This window comes from Babylonia areolata, chromosome 16 (assembly GCF_041734735.1).
Source record: "Babylonia areolata isolate BAREFJ2019XMU chromosome 16, ASM4173473v1, whole genome shotgun sequence".
In the NCBI taxonomy this organism is placed as follows: domain Eukaryota; kingdom Metazoa; phylum Mollusca; class Gastropoda; order Neogastropoda; family Buccinidae; genus Babylonia; species Babylonia areolata.
This window is the reverse complement of record NC_134891.1, coordinates 13,622,992-13,642,394: the sequence shown is the minus strand read 5'-3', so window position 1 is coordinate 13,642,394 and position 19,403 is coordinate 13,622,992. Positions and strand designations below refer to the sequence as shown.

General features: G+C 44.0%; 1 protein-coding gene across 1 annotated transcript in view; it reads right to left on the bottom strand.

Moving 5' to 3' along the window:
* Window positions 1-19,403, bottom strand: part of LOC143290761 (calmodulin-regulated spectrin-associated protein 1-like) — a 155,313-nt gene that overhangs the window by 89,060 nt on the left and 46,850 nt on the right. Inside the window, exon 4 of the mRNA XM_076600273.1 lies at window positions 6,091-6,196. Within this exon, the coding sequence (XP_076456388.1) occupies window positions 6,091-6,196 (106 nt within the window). The remainder of the gene's footprint in view (window positions 1-6,090; window positions 6,197-19,403) is intronic.

Genomic DNA, 19,403 nt, shown 5'->3' with positions numbered 1-19,403 from the left:
CCTCAGCCACTGGCGCCACTCCTCCCAAGATACAGCGCAGACACTTTCTTCCCTCTTGGGCATGATGGAGTCCACAGCACCTCTCATTCCCCTGGACAGGGTTCTCAAGCGCCCTCTCCAGAGGGCACTGAGGTTACGCCGGTCCCAGAGCACTCAGCCATGGGATGCCCAGATATGTCTGGGCGAGTGGTTCCTCGAGGTGACATCAGAGTGGTTAATCACCCCCCTTTGGACACAGGGGGTGCCCTTAGCCCCACCTACTCTTCAGGTGGCACTCTTCACAGACGCCTCCTCCCTGGGCTGGGGAGCCCACATGGACTCACTCTATGCAGCAGGGACTTGGTCCCCGGAGGAGCGCCTATGCCACATCAATGTTCTGGAACTGGAGGCAGTTCGCAGGACTCTCCTGCACTTCATGGGGGAGGCCACTGGCAAGACCATCCGCTTGTTCACGGACAAGACGACGGTCGCATGTTATGTGAACAAATGGGGGGAGCGCACTCGGCAGACCTCTCCTTGCGGACTGAGGCTCTCCTCCGTTGGTGCCACAGCAAGGGCATTGCACTTTCAGCGAGACACTGAGCAGGAAAAACCAACTTCTTGGCAGATGCTCTTAGCAGGTCCAAGAGTGTCATACGCACAGAGTGCACCCTGGACAAGGACAGCCTTCAGGGGGTGTGGGAACAGTGGTTTCGGCCGATGGTGGACCTTGTTCAACAAGAGACTTCCCACTTCCGTCTCTTCGGTTGCCGACCCAGAAGCGTGGGCAGTGGATGCTCTCTCTCTAGATTGGAGCAGTCTGATTGCCTCCGTGTTTCCTCCCTTTCCAATTCTGTCCAAGGTGATACGGAAAGACAGATTGGAACACCCGCAGCCGATCCTCATTGCGCCGAAATGGCCAGCCCAGACCTGGTTTCTGGACCTTCAGTCCCTGACACATGTTTCCACCCCTGGAACTTGAAACCATATCTCATCTGCTGAGGCAGCCTCGCTCGGGCACTCCGCATTCCAATCTTCAACTGCTCCACCAGCACGCATGGCTGCTGGGCGGTCGGAACTGTCAGCATCACCATTGAAGTCCTCGACCCCTCGGTCGGCCTCTGTGTCGGCTGTGCTGACCCAGGGGTGTGCCTCCTCTGACCTCCTCTCCATAGTCACCAGAGCAAGGAGGCAGGGAACGGAGACTTTGTATGACTTTCGCTGGAAGAAATGGTTGCGGTGGTGTACAGCTCAGGGCATTACCCCTACGAACCTTACGAGCATGCAGCTGGCCAACTTTCTGGCTCTCTGCTCCTCGGTTCATCCTGTCTGCTAGTTCTGTGCGAGGGTACAGGTCTGCCTTCTGTACCACAATGCAAACAGCTAGGTGGTTCCGCCTTTGAAGCGGATTGCCTGCTCAGAGAGGTGGCTAGGGGTGCCCCTCTGAAGGAAGCTAGAGACCCCAGAAGAGTGCCCCTCTTGGACTTGTTCCTGGTGCTGGATTTCATTCGAAAACAGCCCTTCCTACCATTGGGGACTATTCCTTTTGACATCCTCACCCTCAAGACCACTTTCCTTCTGTGGCTGGCCACAGGCAGTCATAGAAGTGAGCTGCATGGGCTTAGTGGAATGCCACAAGATCTGGCCTTCCACAGAGATGGTTCCATCACTATTCGTTTCCTTCCAGAGTTTCTGGCTAAGAACCAAGACCCTGAGGTTCCTTCCCCCTCTCCGAGGGTCAGACCTTTGTCTGATATTCTTGCCCAAGATGATGAGGATAGGCACCTGTCCTGTTCGGTGTCTCAAATATTATTGGGATAGGTCTCGCCATAGGCGTTCTTCTCAGAGGTGTCTGCTCATCTCCCTCAATGAGAATTACAAGAAAGACATCGCTGCAGGCACCATTTCCCGCCAGGTTTCCCAAGTCATTCGTAGAGCCTACTCTCATGCACACAGGGATATCAGCTGTCTTCATCCCAGGGCACACGAAGTGCGGGCCATAGCTACTTCGGCTGCTTTCCAGCACTCAGTGACAACGCAGCATGTCTTGGAGGCAGCCTTCTGGTGGTCTGAGAATCCCTTCATCAACTTCTACCTCAGGAATTTCCGTATGACCAGGGCTGACGGTTCCAAGGGGATTTCCTTTGTCGCGGCTAACACTGCCGTCTCAGTTACAAGGGCTCCCCATATGAACCAGTAGGCGTTGCCCTCCTCCATTTGCTTTAAATTCTGCATCAGTTTGACATGGTACAGTAAATGACACCAAAAGGAGGAGTTTGTATTATACTCCATGTTTGGTGTTAAATATACTTACCATGTCAAACTCGAACGCCCACCCATCCATCCCCGCGTCTCCGCCGTGGTTCTCATGGGGCATTTTTGTTCATGGCCACGGAATGATTAAGCGCTTATAGTTTTTAGAGGCGTTTGATTGGCTGAGAGCGGGTGGGCCCGTCTTTTCACTGTTAGCCACGCGAAATTTGGCCAAGCAGAGCAAACCAATAGGCCTAGTTTGCATCAGTTTGACATGGTAAGTATATTTAACACCAAACATGGAGTATAATACAAACTCCTCCTTTCAATGCATGCCACAGGAAACAGACAAACGCCAATGCTCCATGATTTTCATGAAATGCAGGGTTCATGTGTACTGGACATGAAACACATACTTTGTTTTTAATGCTTTTTGTCACTGAATAAGATTGTCGAACTTGTTTGAAGAGGTGGCAAGCTGGATGCACACTGGCCCATGTGCAGCTTGAAGGGAGTGAATGTCATCAAAGAACTTCACCCTCTAACTTGCAAATGCTCTTTGCTGTCAAAAAGCTTGCCTGCCCAGTTTCTGAGAACATGATTGACTTTTTTTTGTTGACAATACCCACCTTTGCCATTGTAGGGACAGTGATTCACTTACATGTCTACTATGAGTTGTGATTTGTTTTTACATACTTATAGCCCGATTTAATTTCTTCTACAGGTATAATCTGACAATAGGTATGCTATTTCTAGCTGTATTTTGCTTGTTTTCTTTATGGATGTCATTATGTGGAGGTGAAAATACATTTTTTTGTTTCACAAAAAATTATCATCTTGACTATAAATGCCTAAGCAATTATCTACAATCAAACAAATAGGGAAAGAAGCACAGAAGCAGAATCTGCATTCATTTTCTTTAAAAAAAACATTTACTTTCTGTCTGTATCTCCCTTAGTTTTTGTGCTAGATTTTTTTTTAAGTTATTACCCCAGAATTATCAAAATTCTCTGGCAAAAGGAGAGCACTTTTTTTTCCAAATTCTCTGGCACTCAACTGGCAAAGGAATTGGTACTATATAAAAATGACGGGTAAAAACAGAGCGACGTCTCCCATCAATCCCTCTTGCTTAGGTTGAGCAGGTTTAAAAATTGCATTAAAACCTGAAAGAGTTAAAATCTTGCCATCGCAACCAGCTTGTTTGTTCCTTGATCCTAAGTTGCATTGACTACTGCGATTCACTACTTGCTGGTCTGCCTTCTGATTTGTTGTTACGCCTTCTGATGATTTTGAACAATGCTGCAAGAATCATTTTTAGAAAGTCAAAAACGGATCTTCTTCTTCTTCTTCTGCGTTCACTCGTATGCACACGAGTGGGCTTTTACGTGTATGACCGTTTTTACCCTGCCATGTAGGCAGCCATACTCCATTTTTGGGGGTGTGCATGCTGGGTATGTTCTTGTTTCCATAAACCACCGAACGCTGACAAGGATTACAGGATTTTTAACGTGCATATTTGATCTTCTGCTTGCATATACACATGAAGGGGGTTCAGGCACTAGCAGGTCTGCACATATGTTGACCTGGGAGATCGTAAAAATCTCCACCCTTTACCCACCAGGCGCCGTCACCGTGATTCGAACCCGGGACCCTCAGATTGACAGTCCAACGCTTTAACCACTCGGCTATTGTGCCCGTCGAAAAAAAAAAAGGATCACATTACCCCACTTTTATGTCAACTTCATTGGTTACCCATCCAGTACAGAATTAAATACAAAATTGCCATACTGGCTTTTCGCCACTTTGAAGGATCTCTCCCTTCTTACTTATCTACTGTCCTTTATACTTACACCCCTTCCCGTTCTCTCAGGTCTTCTGCTGAAAAACTCCTTTGTGTCCCCCAAACCTCTTCAAAGACATTTGGCCAAAGGGCCTTTCAATATCAAGCTCCTTCTGTCTGGAATTCTCTTCCCCTGGATCTCTGTCACTTACAAACTCTGTCCTCTTTCAAAACAAACTTGAAAACCCGTCTATTCAAACAGGCATTTGGGTGGGATGAAGCATAGCTAATTGTCTGCATTCTTCCTCCTCCTAGGAACCCACACCACTTTGGCCCCTATTGAAGTCATCATACAGTGTTTGTGTATCTGTGGGTGGATGTTTGTGTGTGCACGGGCGGATGTGTGTGCGCAAGCCTGTGTGTGTGTGTGTAGGGTATTTGTGATGCACACCCGCATGTGTATGTGTTCATAACTGCAATTTGTAGTAATGTCTTAATGTAATGATACACATCTATGTGTTGTTTTTTTTATGTGCAGAGGTATGTTATTATGCACCATTGTATATGTATTGTTTCATGTAAGGTGCTTAGAGCCCATCACATCAGAAGTTTTATAAGTACTATCTATTATTATTATCTTTATGCCAAGGATCCTCGGCATAAAGTTGCAAGACAGGGTCTCCAACCTCCAGGTCCTAGAGAGTAGCGGCCTGCCCAGCATCGAAAGCCTGCTGATCCAGTGCCAGCTATGCTGGACAAGACACGTTGTCCGAATGACAGACAGCAGGATCCCGAAGATGCTATTGTATGGTCAGCTGAAGGAAGGCCACAGCGAACTTGGTAGACCCTGCAAACTCTTCAAGGACACCTTGAAGACAAACCTCAAAGCCTGTGACACAGACATCGCTTCCTGGGAAACTGATGCCCTTGACCGCTCTCGCTGAAGGATGCTGTGCTCTAGTGACATAAGGACATTTAAAAACAAGAGAACACTTGCCATTAAGGAGAAGCATGAGCAAAAGAAGCAGGGCTCAACTTCTGGAGATGTTTTCCCTTGCAACACCTGTGGGAAGTGCTGCGCATCCAAATCGGCCTCTTCCCCGGTCCAACGGGAGATTCCGTCATTATTATTATCATTATTTCTAATGCTGAGTTTCCTCTAGAGCCAGCACTGAAGGTTTAAAAGAATGACAAAGCATCACTGAAACTTATTTTCTGACTGACAACTGTGAGTGTACATTTGTTTTCCCCGACATCTTCAGTGAAGAAACTATTTGACAAGTCTGGTTTGCTCTTTCTGATCTATACTGTGTTGTGACCAGCATAAAAATGCCTTTGATAACAAGTAAGAGACTTGAAAACCAGAAGACAAGAAAAGCCACAAACAATAAATTCAACTGTTATTTCTATCACAATTTATGAGTTTCTTTTTCACTAACATTCCTCAACATTATTTCATTCACAAGTGTGAAGAAAATGGAATAAACTGACCTTCTACTGCCTGTCACAATCACCAGGTTTTTATGACATAAAGCCTTCAAACTCATGATTCCCATCACATTCCCACATCCAAAAATCATGCAAGAGGCACAAGTTTTTGAAAATCAAACTTTTGCCATCAAAACCTCATGAGTTATACACACAGGAATTTTAAAGAAAATACAAGGATTTTGTCACTCACCAGCTATGGTATGTCTAGATAGATTGTGTTTCTGGGTTTTGATACATATAATGGACAAAAGTTTAAAAGATGCCAATGATGGTAAAACTGGTTTTGGCCAAAATTATGAGATTTTATAACTACAACAGCGATACATTACAGACATGGTCATGCATGAACAGAGCTTAATCAAAATACATACATCAAGGTACTGCCTGAAATATGACTAAATATGACAAAGGGCAGAGCTTGAGCCTATTACTAGAATAACTTACGTCTTAATATCATTAAGTCGAAGCTTGTTCAACAGCATCCATTCCTTCACCACAACAATGCACATCTCTGTGTCTTTTCTTTTTTTACGACACCTAACTTTGTCTCTTAATGTTATTTTTCCTACAAGAAGGGTGGAACTGACCTTGCCACTGAAAGGCAGTGTCAGAGAACATGTTGGAGCAGGCCTGGCAGTACAGTTCACTGGACGTCATGAGGTTCATGAGCTGTGGCCTGACCTGCAGCTGGCCCTGAAACACAGTCAGTTGTCACAACTCTCACATCCTGGCACAAGTCATTCATTTATTTTGCTTTTTTTTCTGTGTGACCATCATTACAACACAAAACAACAGTAACATGATCCAGTGAGAATTTATATGTGACTGTAATTTCACTTCAACACACATTAGCACTAACATCTTCACCTTCACCTATCCCATAACCCAGTGGAGGATCATCGGGGCACCACAGATGATTTCAACACCAATTCTTCTTCCACTTAACGACCTCTTCTTCTTCTTCTTCTTCTTCTGCGTTCGTGGGCTGCAACTCCCACATTCACTCGTATGCACATGAGTGGGCTTTTACGTGTATGACTGTTTTTACCCCACCATATAGGCAGCCACACTCCGCTTTCAGCGGTGTGCATGCTGGGAATGTTCTTGTTTCCATAACCCACCAAATGCTGACATGGATTACAGGATCTTTAACGTACGTATTTGATCTTCTGCTTGCATATACACACGAAGGGGGTTCAGGCACTAGCAGGTCTGCACATGTGTTGACCTGGGAGATCGTAAAAATCTCCACCCTTTACCCACTAGGTGCCGTCACTGTGATTCAAACCCAGGACCCTGAGATTAAAAGTCCAACGCTTTAATCACTCGGCTATTGCGCCCGTCGACACTTAACGACCAACAATTCTCTCATACAGTTCCTGTGTCCTGCATCTCTCTGGGAATGTGGGAAATTCAGGTGTGTCCATTCTTTGATGTTGTCTTGCCATTTTCTTTTGCCTACCTCTCTTCCTACTGCCTGGTACGGTGCCCTGAAGAATGGTCTTTGCGAAACCGTCGGATTTTGTGAGCTGTCCATACCTCCTTCTTCTTCGTCGTTCGTAGGCTGCAACTCCCACATTCACTCACATGTACAGGAGTAGGCTTTTATGTGTAGACGTTTAGCGGTTGGCTTTGCCGTTTCCTGCTGATGATGTGCTCTGGTTGTCTGGCTCAGACAGCAATGATGCAAACTTGCAGCCAGGTAGGAAACGATGGGCGTCTGATCCATATTTCAGGTGGTAGAAACACACAGAGGAAGAAACTGTTTGTGAAGAATGATGATGATGATGATATGGATACTTTTATAGCGCCTATCCTTGGTCAGAGACAAAGCTAAGTGTTTTACATACAAGGAGTCATTTCCACAACAGACTGCCTACCTGGGTAGAGCTGACTGATGGCTGCCACTGGGCACACATCATTTGTTTCCTGTGTCATTCAATCAGGTTCAGTCATGCACACATGCATTATCTTATGTGTATGACTGTTTCTTTTATTTACCCTGCCATGTAGTAAGCCATACTCCATTTTCGGGGATGTGCATGCTGGGTATTTCTTGATTCTATAACCCACCGAATGCTGACATGGATTACAGGATTTTTAACGTGCGTACTTTATCTTCTGCGTGCATATACACACGAAGGGGGTTCAGGCACTTGCAGGTCCACACAGACCGATATTGATCTTGAAGACTGGAAAAATCTCCACCCTTTACCCACCAGGCACTGTTACTGAGATTCGAACATGGGACCCTCAGACTGAAAATCCAACGCTTTAACCACTCGACCATGTCTTGTCGATGTCTTGTGCCCTGCAGTGAAAAAGGAAGGCATTGCCGTGGCTTCTTGTTGAAAGAGACAGCCTTTACTGACAGGTGTGCCTAGTTCAGTGGCTGGTCGTGTGGCTGTGGCATGAGTTTCAGCTGGAGCCATGAAAACCTGCTGCACACCTGCGGCACATGCCTCCCAGATGCAATCAGCTGCCTCAGCAAGTTCCTCTGTGTCTGCCATGTTATGTCCTACTAGAATACTTTGGATGTCTACAGGTAAGTTTGCCAGAAACAGTGCACGTTCAAGTGTTTGCGGGTCATGATTCAGAACATTTATCCTGCACAAGAGGGCAGTTGGGCGTTTGTCCATTCAGGTTGAAGAGTTCAGCGTCTTTTTGGTCCTGAGACTTGCAAAAGGTCTTGATCAGGGCTTTCTTCAGGGTGTTATATTTGTCAACAGCTGGTGGTTGGTGAGGATCGACTGAACTTTCTCTGCTGTGTTGATGTCAAGTGCACTGACGATGTAGTCATATTTTGTTTGATCTTGGTTTATACCCTTGGTGCCAAACTGGGCTTGATACAACCTTATTCTTAATAAACAGAGAAGATATGCACAAATCATTAGACATCTTTAATTTGTTTCAAACTTTTTCTGGATTAAAACTGAATGTACAAAAGATGAAAACATTAAAAAATGGGCACCCAGAAAGAAGAGGATAATCTCCCATTTGTAACTGTTAACAAAATAAAAATACTGGGAATATATTTTGAAACACACAGAATGGCCGGCAAGGTACATAGAGGAAAATTGGATAGGTAGGAATGATCATTTGATTAATTTAATAAATGACTGGAATAAACATGATCTAAGCATAGTAGGAAAAGTCATAGTTAAAACCTTCTTAACCCCTAGGCTGCCTATATGACAAGGGGGGTGGAGACCGAGGGGGCGTGGCCCCACAGCCATATTATCACTTGGAGAGATCACAATGCATTGTGTATGTCTCTTCTTTTTGACTCACTTGTGTAAACAAAGTAAGTCTATGTTTTAATCCGGTGTTCGGTTGTCTGTGTGTGTGTGTGTGTCTGTGTGCCCGTGGTAAACTTTAACATTGCCATTTTCTCTGCAAATACTTTGTCAGTTGACACCAAATTAGGCATAAAAATAGGAAAAATTCAGTTCTTTCCAGTCATCTTGTTTAAAACAATATTGCACCTATGGGATGGGCACAAAAATTTTTTTTTAAAAGAAGCCAAATTATATGCAAACTGCATTTACTGTTATATATATATTTTTTTTAATTCTCTAAACTTGGCACTTTGATCTGATATTCTGACACAACAAGAGCAGTCATTATTATCATTTTTTGTTCAAACAGGAACTTCTTTTGCAAAGCATGGAAGTTTTATTTATTTTGCAAACATTTTGGTGCAGATAGTAAAAAAGGCAAATTAATCTGTAATTAATGCCAGGGGACATAATTTGCTTTAAACTGATCTTTCTCATCTTAAACATTACATTCTGAAATTATACTCAATACATAAAAAGCTTGTGTGTTTTACTCTCAGTGTACAGGGCTTTCACTATGTTCATTCGCCCAAGTGGTCTTTTTCGGAAAATACTAAAATCAATAGGAGTGGACTTTATAGATCTATTGGCTGAGCCCTGAAGGTCATGGGCAAAAATCAATTGCGTACACATATTTATACACATTCAAGCACTTGCTCATATTCTTCGCAAACGTGAATGACACCATTTTGTTTCAAGTTGTTGACCTGCCCCTTCAATCCTATATCAAAAGGACAATACACAATAACATGTGATGGAAAGTTGGGGAAGGAGACCGTTAAATATTTATTCAGAGAAAGATTTGTGAACGCCTCATCACTTACCGGATTATGCCCCAAACTGCCATAAAAATAGCCACAGAATCAGTCGGAATTCACAGTTAAAAACTGTAAACCATGCGAGTTAATACCCTTGAATTGATGAAACGAAAAAATTTCCAGTCTTGACTTTTCTCAAAATGAAGTCCTTTTCACTTCATACGACGTTTAGAAGTACTTGTACTTGGCTCTACATGTTATTAGTTTAACAAAATACTAAATTTTCATATCAACTTTAAAACTATAAAACTAGAATGAACATAAAAGAGAAATTGAATCAACCGTGTCGCACTACATTCCCGGCGGGTGTAACTAAACTTGTACATCTATCTAGATCTAGAGAAAACGGCTAAATGTTGCAGTGTGATTGCCGTGATAGCCACGTCTCCTTTACTGTGGACTTAAAAAGAATTTTTTTTATTGCCCTTAAAGATTTTTTGAATGCCCAAGATACACCAGAATAATATGATTTAAACAGCGTTCTCACTGTGAATACCGCAAATGATTTATCGCCCTTTAAAAAAGTATGTTCAAATATTAAATTTTAGAACATCAGTTAAGGAGCCACGACAGTGTAATGGGTAAGACAGCTTCTTCTCACCTGAACACGCGGGGTTCGAATCTGATTAGGACTTTTTTTCTTTTTTTTAAACCTGAAGCTTTATAATAACAAATACAGAACACATTTTAACGATTAGATTTTTTTTTTTTTTTTAAGTGTATCACAAGTGAGTCTTGAAGGCCTTGCCTCTCTTGGTTTTTTTTGGTTTTTTTATTGTAGTTGTTCTAGTATAATTTGTGTGTGCAGGTATTATCCATTTTTCCAGAAAATATGATATTTTAGTGCAAATTACCTGACTGATGTTTGTAATGAACAAGTTGAAAATGTGACAAAAAAACCACTGATTTCAAAACAACAGCATGTCACTATAAATATATAAAATGGGAAAACAGAATGTGTTTTGTATTATTTATTCATTTACCTTTCAGAAAATGTATACTTTTATGGGTCTTTCTCCAATAGCAAAGAGCACAGAATTTTTTGAAAATATATACCCAGTTTTTGTGAAAAAAACCCTGGCAAATAGATTTAACTTAAATCTTATTTTCCTGGCAGCGAAAGAGTTAATAAGTCAGTTTGTATATGTCACGCAATCAACTGGTCTTCCCCACGCAGTTTTGAACAAAGTAAATACAATATTGTTTAATTTTCTTTAGAAGAAAAGGTTTAATAATAATAAAAAGGCCTTTGAAAAAGTGAAAAGAAAAGTCTTACAGGCTGAATTTGAAAAGGCGGGGAGGGGGGGGGGGGGGGGGGGGGGGAAGTTGAATATGATTAACATTATTGAATTTTTAAAATAACTGAATTTACAATGGATAGAGAAACTCTTTGAAGCCATGGAACAGGACAAATGATGATATCTGAATTTACAATGGATAGAGAAACTCTTTGAAGCCATGGAACAGGACAAATGATGATATCTGAATTTACAATGGATAGAGAAACTCTTTGAAGCCATGGAACAGGACAAATGATATCTGAATTTACAATGGATAGAGAAACTCTCTGAAGCCATGGAACAGGACAAATGATGCTACATACCAAAATGGCCCTTAAATAAATTTGCCAATGATAATTTTTTTCTTCATGAACTGTAGAACAAAAGACTAACATTGCATTAATGTTACTGATAATTAATTTTGGGAAAATATAAATGTCAACATACTTAGATTACAAAGGTAAATGGGAATCTTCAGATGTAAATTGCACAAACTTTCATTCACAGCTGCTCTTCAACAACTCCTTAATAAAATACAAAAAAATAATGTATTATTCTTTAAAAATTGGAAAGATAAGGGCGTTGAACAAATAAAAGTTATGATCCATAAAAATGAAAAACGTTTGCTGTCAGCAGAAATAACAAATTTGATTGGTGAAAATAAAGCTAACATAATATCTGAATACAATGCAATATTAAATGCAATCCCAAAGAACTGGAAACAATGGATACAAAATGGAGAAAAGGAGACTGACTGTCAACCTTGTGAAGCAAAAGAGCAACATTGTGAAGCAAAACTCTTTAACACAAAGAAGTTGTTAGATGCAAAGGAGGGCATTGTGCTCATAGCATGCAATTTCTGGTTTAGAAAGGCTGGTGTCAAATTAGACAAATCAGTTTGGTGCAGAGCCATAATTAGTACAAAAGAAAATAGATTAAGAGTTCTTCACTGGAAGATACTACATAATATCTACCTACAAACATACTTCTTAATCAAATGAAAGTAACAGAAAGCAACAAATGTTCAAACTGTAAGGACACTGCGGATTATATTGAACACTTTTCTATGATTGTCCAGAAGTAAACAAATTTTGGGGTTTTATAAAGAGAAAAATTCTAACAGAAACAGTAACTGATGTATTATTTGGTATATACTGTTCAAACTGCCCCAAACATTACCATGTGTTCATTAACCCTTTCACTGCCAAAAACATAAGATTTAAGTAAAATCTATTTGCCAGGTTTTTTTCACAAAAAACTGGTATAAATTTTCAAAAAATTCTGTGTTCTTTGTTACTGGAGAAAGACCCATGAAAGTATATATTTTCTGAAAGGTAAATGAATAAAGAACACAAAACACATGATGTTTTCCCATTTTATAGATTTTTAGTGACATGCTGTTGTTTTGAAATCAGTGTTTTGTTTTTTGTCAAATTTTCAACTTGTTCATTACAAACATTAGGTAATTTGCACTAAAATATCATTTGCACTGTCTGTCAGGTCAGGGGCATAGCCCTTGCTACTGGTACCATGTAACCCAGTACTACCTGCCACATGTGAAGTCTCCCAACGACGGACCAGGTGGAGGAGGAAACCTTTCTCAACGGCTGTGAAGGCAGAAGAGGATGACCAAAGGGCAGGGGGAGCTCTTGTTCTTGGCTGGAATTCCTCCTAGGAGATGGAACTCCGAAGAGAAAACCTCCACCTGCCGAGGCCATCCTACACGTGGCAGTATCCACACCTATGGGACTGTGAGCATCGGTAGGCGAGAGAGTGGGGAAGGGACTGCACAACTCCTCTTCACTAAAAAAAAAAAAAGTCACCTGTGCTGGTCAGGCAACCAGGCTAATGTCAGAACGACGAGCTATCCCTTCAACACCCAGCTTTCCCAAGCCCTGCGGCGATGGAGAAGTGGTAACGGGGACAGGCAGAGGATGCTGCTGGCAGTTCCTAATCACGACTCTGCACACAGGCGGCTATCGGGTGATGCTCGTCCACCGTAGACTGGGGCAGATGCGGCACCCGTATCCTCCCACAGTGTCAGAGCAGCCCTTTTTAGGGACAGCACTGCTCTCCCCACATGAGGAAGGGGAGATAAAAGGATCCCTGAACAAAGCCTGCCTCACCTAGTACTTCGTAGGAAACCGCACCTACTTGGACATCCAACACTAGCCGTCAAAAACAACACAAGAAAAGAACCAGGAGTCATGCCCTGACTCTGGGTGCCTGGAATGTTCGCACCCTTTTAGACTGATGACAGACCAGAAAGGTGCACAGTACTCATTGCTAGAATGCTTGATTGCTACCAGGTGGACACAGCAGCCCTGAGCGAAACCAGGTTTGCCAGTGAAACCCAGCTGGAGGAAGTTGGAGGGGGCTACACCTTCTACTGCATTGGGAAGCCAGATGGCACCCCAAGAACCTCAGGCATGGGCTTTGCCATACGAACAAAATTTGCACGATAGCTTCAGAGCCTTCCACATGGGATAAACGATAGGCTGATGACCCTGCGTATGAAGCTGTCCGAGGATCGCTTCTCCACAGTCATCAGCTGCTATGCCCCGACAAAGACCAACCCTGATGACATCAAAGAAACTTTCTATGAGGAGCTCAGCCGCACCATTTCAGCAGTAGACAGAAAGGACAGGCTGATCATCCTTGGGGATTTCAATGCCAGCGTCGGTGTGAACTTCTCATGGCCAAAAGTCCTAGGACAGCACGGCACTGGCAAGTGCAACTCTAACGGACTGCTTTTGCTCTCACTCTGCGCACAGCATGGACTGACCATCACCAACACACTCTTCCAACAAGTGGACAAGTACAAGAACACATGGATGCAACCCCACTCCAAGCAATGGCACATGCTGGACTATGTGATTGTCTGGCAGAGGGACAGAGGTGATGTTTCCATTACACGTTGCATGAGAGGAGCAGTCTGTTGGTCGGACCATCGTCTGGTACACAGCAAGATGAACATCAGACTTGCACACAAGCTCCAACCAGCCAGGCAGAAACCCCCTAGGAAGCTGAACATCCACCTCCCTATCACCAAGGACATGCTGCAGCAGCAAATCCAAGCAGCTCTCCAAGAAATTCCTGCATCGACTGATTTAGAAGAGGTATGGAGCACCTTTAGAGATGCTGTGTACACAGCAGTAGCTGACACACTCGGCTTTGTACAGAAGAGCCACAAAGACTGGTTTGACGAGAACGACTCTGGAATCTCCAAGCTCCTGAACACACTGCATATACGGCATCAGGATCACATTTCCGATAAAGACTGCCAGACGAAGAAGAACCAGTTCTTGCAAACCAAGCAACCAGTACAGAAGAGGCTGCGTGAGATGAAGAACACCTGGTGGGAGAGAAAGTCTGAAGAGCTTCAGTCCACTGCTGATGCTCACGACATGAAGACCTTCCATGATGGTCTCCAAGCTGTGTATGGGTCAAGAGTCACAGGATCAACCCCTGTCCAAGCTTTGGACCAGACCACCCTCATGATGGACAAGAAAGACATCCTTGCCCACTGGGCAGAGCACTTCAACACCCTTCTCAACAGGGACTCATCCGTATCTGACGAAGGCAATTGCAGCCCTCCCACAGCTACCAGTCAATGACTCGCTAGCTGCCCCTCCCACCAAGGCTGAGACCCAGAAGGCCCTGAAGCTGACAACGTCAGATAAAGCACCACGAGTGGATGGAATCCAGGCCGACATCTACAAGTATGGAGGCGAGGTGCTGACAGACAAGCTGACCGCCCTGTTCCAGTCTATCTGGTTGACCATGTCTCCAACACAGTCATCCCTGAAGCACAGTGCAGCTTCCGCTCATGTGACATGGTGTTTGCCGTACACCAGATGCAAGAGAAGTGCCGTGAGCAGAACAAGGAGCTCCACATGGTCTTTGTAGACCTGACTAAGGCCTTCGACACAGTGAATCGCCATGGTCTGTGGAAGATCATCCTAAAGTTTGGCTGCCCAGAGAGCCTAATCCAGCTGATTGCGCCATTCCACGATGGCATGCAGGTGAGAGTACAGGAAAATACTGACATGTCAGATCCATTCCCTGTTGTAAATGGAGTGAAGCAGGGCTGCGTCCTGGCACCCACACTGTTCTCCATCCTCTTCTCTGCCATGCTGATTGGCGCCTTCCAAGACTGTGACCGGGGCATCTACATTCAGTTTCGCAGATGGCAAACTTTTCAACTTGTGGCGACTACACGCCAAGTCCAGGGTGTTTGAGGCACTGTTGAGAGAGTTCCTCTTCGCTAATGACTGCGCGCTTGCTGCACACACCCATGAGGACATCCAGCTCATTATGGACAGGTTCTCAACCTGCTGCCGGCGCTTTGGACTCACCATCAGCCTAAGCAAGACCCGAGTCCATGTACCAACCAGCTAGCTTACAGAATGCCAGTGCCTCCCCCACCTGCAATCAAGATCAATGACACAGAGATCAAGTCAGTCGACAAGTTTTGCTAGCTGGGCGGCACCCTATGTAGCTGCGTATCGCCAAGGCCAGCTCTGCCTTTGGCAGACTCAACAACAGGATGTGGAACAACAAAGGCATCAGGCTCAGCACCAAAATCAAAACCTACAGAGCTGTTGTGCTGACCACCTTGTTGTACTGCTGTGAAACATGGACAATGTATTGCCATCACATTTAACAACTTAAACAGTTTCACCAGAGATGCCTATGAAAGATCCTCGGCGTAAAGTGGCAAGACAGGATCTCCAACCTCCAGGTTCTAGAGAGGAGCGGCCTGCCCAGCATCGAAAGCCTGCTGATCCAGTGCCAGCTACGCTGGACAGGACACATTGTCTGCATGACAGACAGCAGGATCCCGAAGATGCTACTGTATGGCCAGCTGAAGGAAGGCCACTGCGAACTTGGAAGACCCTGCAAGCACTTCAAGGATACCTTGAAGACAAACCTCAAAGCCTGTGACATAGATATCACTTCCTGGGAAACTGATGCCCTTGACCACTCTCGCTGGAGAACACTGTACTCTAGTGGTATAAAGACGTTTGAAAACAAGAGAATTGGCCATTAAGGAGAAGCGTGAGCGAAGGAAGCAGGACTCAACTTCTGGAGACGTTTTCCCTTGCAACACCTGTAGGAAGTGCTGCGCATCTAGAATCGGCCTTATCTTCTCCCATATGAGGACACACACCGACAAATAAGCCTGCCTGCCTACTCATCCGTCAGTCCAACGGGAGACTCTATCATCATTTTCTGGACAAATGGATATCTGCACACACAAAATCATACCAGAACAATCACAATTAAAAAAAAAAAAAAATCAAAAAAGAGATAGCTGCACAATGTGTTGTGACTTCTCCAAGTGATAATGTGGATGTGAGGCCATGCCCCCTCAGTCTCCACCCCCTCCTTTGCACCCCTCTCACACAGTCACTTTATCCAGTTCTCATCAGACCGCGTTGGCTGAGTGCCAAGAATATCACTCACACTGTGTCCTGCTAATAATTCAGTCACTGTCTGTCGTCTGCTACAACTGTACAGCTGGCATCACTCACTGGTAGTTATATCTTGGCCACTCTCTTGATTGCTCCCTTTATTTTCTATCAAATCGTCCTATAAATGTTCATCACGGTCTTCTCCTTTGAATTTACACTTCAATTCTTTCTGAGCATCAGCTAAAGAAAGCAATTTTGGTTGATTTAGTTCCCCACGATCGCATGTCTTGAGCATGGTGTCAGTCTGACATTTTGTTCAGCGAGCGAGGAAAGGAGCTAAGCAAACACTGGGACAGTAACCCAACCAAAACGTTCAAATAAAGGGCTGCCTCGTGACATAGATCGTGTTTCTAGCTATGAATAGAATCTACAAAGATTCCCCAACCTAAAGCTATCAGAATTTTTGTCAACGAACTGAATGCAAACCAGGGAAATGTCAAAATATTTTGATGACGAGTTATCTCGTCATTGTGATGCTTGCGATGACGAGTTATCTCGTCATATAAGCAACCTAGGGGTTAATAAGGTATTGTTGATTGGGAAAATGTCCATTAGCATTTTCAAAAAAACACAGTCTGCTTTTTGTCTGCAATCAATATTCGAACGAGAATGCATTTTAAGACAATTCATATTTTAGAGCACATCTGTTAACACAAAAAAAAGCAGAGATAATTTAGTAGAAAAATATTAAGCACTTATAATATTGACGACAGATTATGAATAATTACATATTTGTTGAAATATTTTACACACTCACTCATGTATTTACTTATTCTTAGATTTTGTGTACCTGGTTATTTTTACAATGTATTTACGGTTATAATTCACTAATGTATTCATTTACATATATCACTGAAAGTGCTCTTGTCGGTACGTGGCAGCAGTTACCTTTTTCTTGACTCTCCTTCATTGTGTATATCAGCAACATAGTAAATAACCAGTAGGGAGTGAAAGGTGAGAGAAACGGACAAACAGCCACACAAACAGAAAATACACTAGAGCAATTAAAACACAAATGCAAACACTAATTCAATACTAAAGTCATGCATGCATAGATATTGTCCATTTATAGAGAAACAGACAGACAATTGTGAGTGAATGAAAGTACAATTGAATGAAAGTATCATAAAGTAGAGTGTCATTTAATCAGCGAGAATGTTTTCTTCAGCTTACATTTCTTGAAATATCTTAGATGTTTCATCATCGGGGTCACTAATGTAGTGTTTGTTATTATGCACTACCACAGCTGCAATGTGCTGAATTCAGTATAAAACAGTGCAGCGAAATGACTGCATTATGTTTCTATGGAGAATTGTTTTCGTCAATTGCCTAAAAATAAATTCATGGGAGGTAACTTTCAGTCACTACAGACTCAACCTGTCACCATGGAGAGGGGAGGAATCACCGTCTGTATTCTCCTGCTCTTCAGATAACAGTGGTTAAGATATTCTTTACAGTACATAGTGGGGAAGGTCCCTTCACACATGGACACACCCAAGGGGGTCTCCTGTTTTGGGTGTGCAGCCCAGTGGGAAGAAGAGTGAGCCAATCCAAAGGCTGGTAAGATGCTGGCCGATTATCCCCTTCCTGCCTACTGTGGGCATAGAGCGCCTGGATTGTAGGTTCAGATACGCCTAAGAGGGTGGGTACCAGACCTTGTCACTTTGTGCCTCATGAGATGTTTAGAAAGTGAACCATATGTGCTTGGTTCATCTTTCAGCAGGATTGACGGGTTTTAAAAGTTGTTTTTTTTAATAGGGATGGGGGAGTTGGGAGGGGTGGAGGTTGGGGGGAGCAGGGGGGAGAGTGAATAGCAAGGTTCTCCGACCTGGATAGGGGGACCCAGAAGCGGTCGGTCCCAAGAGGGAGGCGCTAGTGACCATGGACACGTGTATGGGGAAAAGATGAATCCACCTGCAGGTGCCAGTCACCCCATGTGGCCATCCTCAAGAGTCCCTGGCACCTGGACCTCCTGCAAGGGAGAAAGGTGGCCAAGTATGAGTGAGGTCCAGTCTGACTTGGGTGTCGGGCCCAAGGGCTAACAGATAACCTGATGCGCATGGGTGCCATTGCCTGATGCAGAGGCAAGGGTCACACGTGCAGTATCCTTTCCCATGGAAATACAGGTGCCCATAAGGTAGGCGCTGGCAGCCATGGAGGTCCCTCCACCCTTGGCAGCATTTGATTTCATTTGATTTGATATGGATAGTTATGCAGTGCCTACCCTTGGTCTGAGACCAAGCTCTAAGTGCTTTATAAACTCCATACTGTTTTCGGTGTTATAGTGTGCCAGCAGCATCACCCCCACCACCCACACCCTGTCCCCTTCCCTCCCCATCCCTTCCTGCACGGTCCAAAGTCCAGTCTTTGAGGTTACACCATCAACGTGCCACCCTCCCTCCTTCCACCCTCCCGCACCCCCACTCCCTAGTTGGCTGTCTTTGTTCAGTGAGTCTGCGCTCACCCGCTCCAGCTGTAGGAACACCTGCGGTTATGTGATGTCTGCTGCAATCTCCATGCTGAAATAGATGTCAGTGTGTTCGAAACATGCTAGTATCAGCATGTCGGGCCACCCATTAAGGCGGTCGGTCTTTCAAGTTGTCCCCCCCACCCCACCCCTCTTCCCTCTCTTTGTGACGCAGTATGTTGGACTTGTCACAGAATGTGTGTAGAAACAGGTTTTGAACTGTAGCGAATCAGATCAATCTGTTGAATTGGACTAATCGGGATTAAGCAGTGAATCTGTCAAGTCATTCACATAGCGTCACTAGGACAAGCCAAGATTGGTTTCTTCAGTTCGACTAGTTGGAGAAGTGAGTGTTGTAGCTTGCATTAGTATGCATAGTATGTTGTGGGAAGGAATAAAACCAGTCAGCACAGCCTGTTCTCAGCTGTCTCCCAGAAGAAATGAAAACTGACACAGGCTGACTGGTTGGCAATGTGAAGTGCAGGGAAATCCTTGATGGGCTGTGAGTACATGTCTTGTA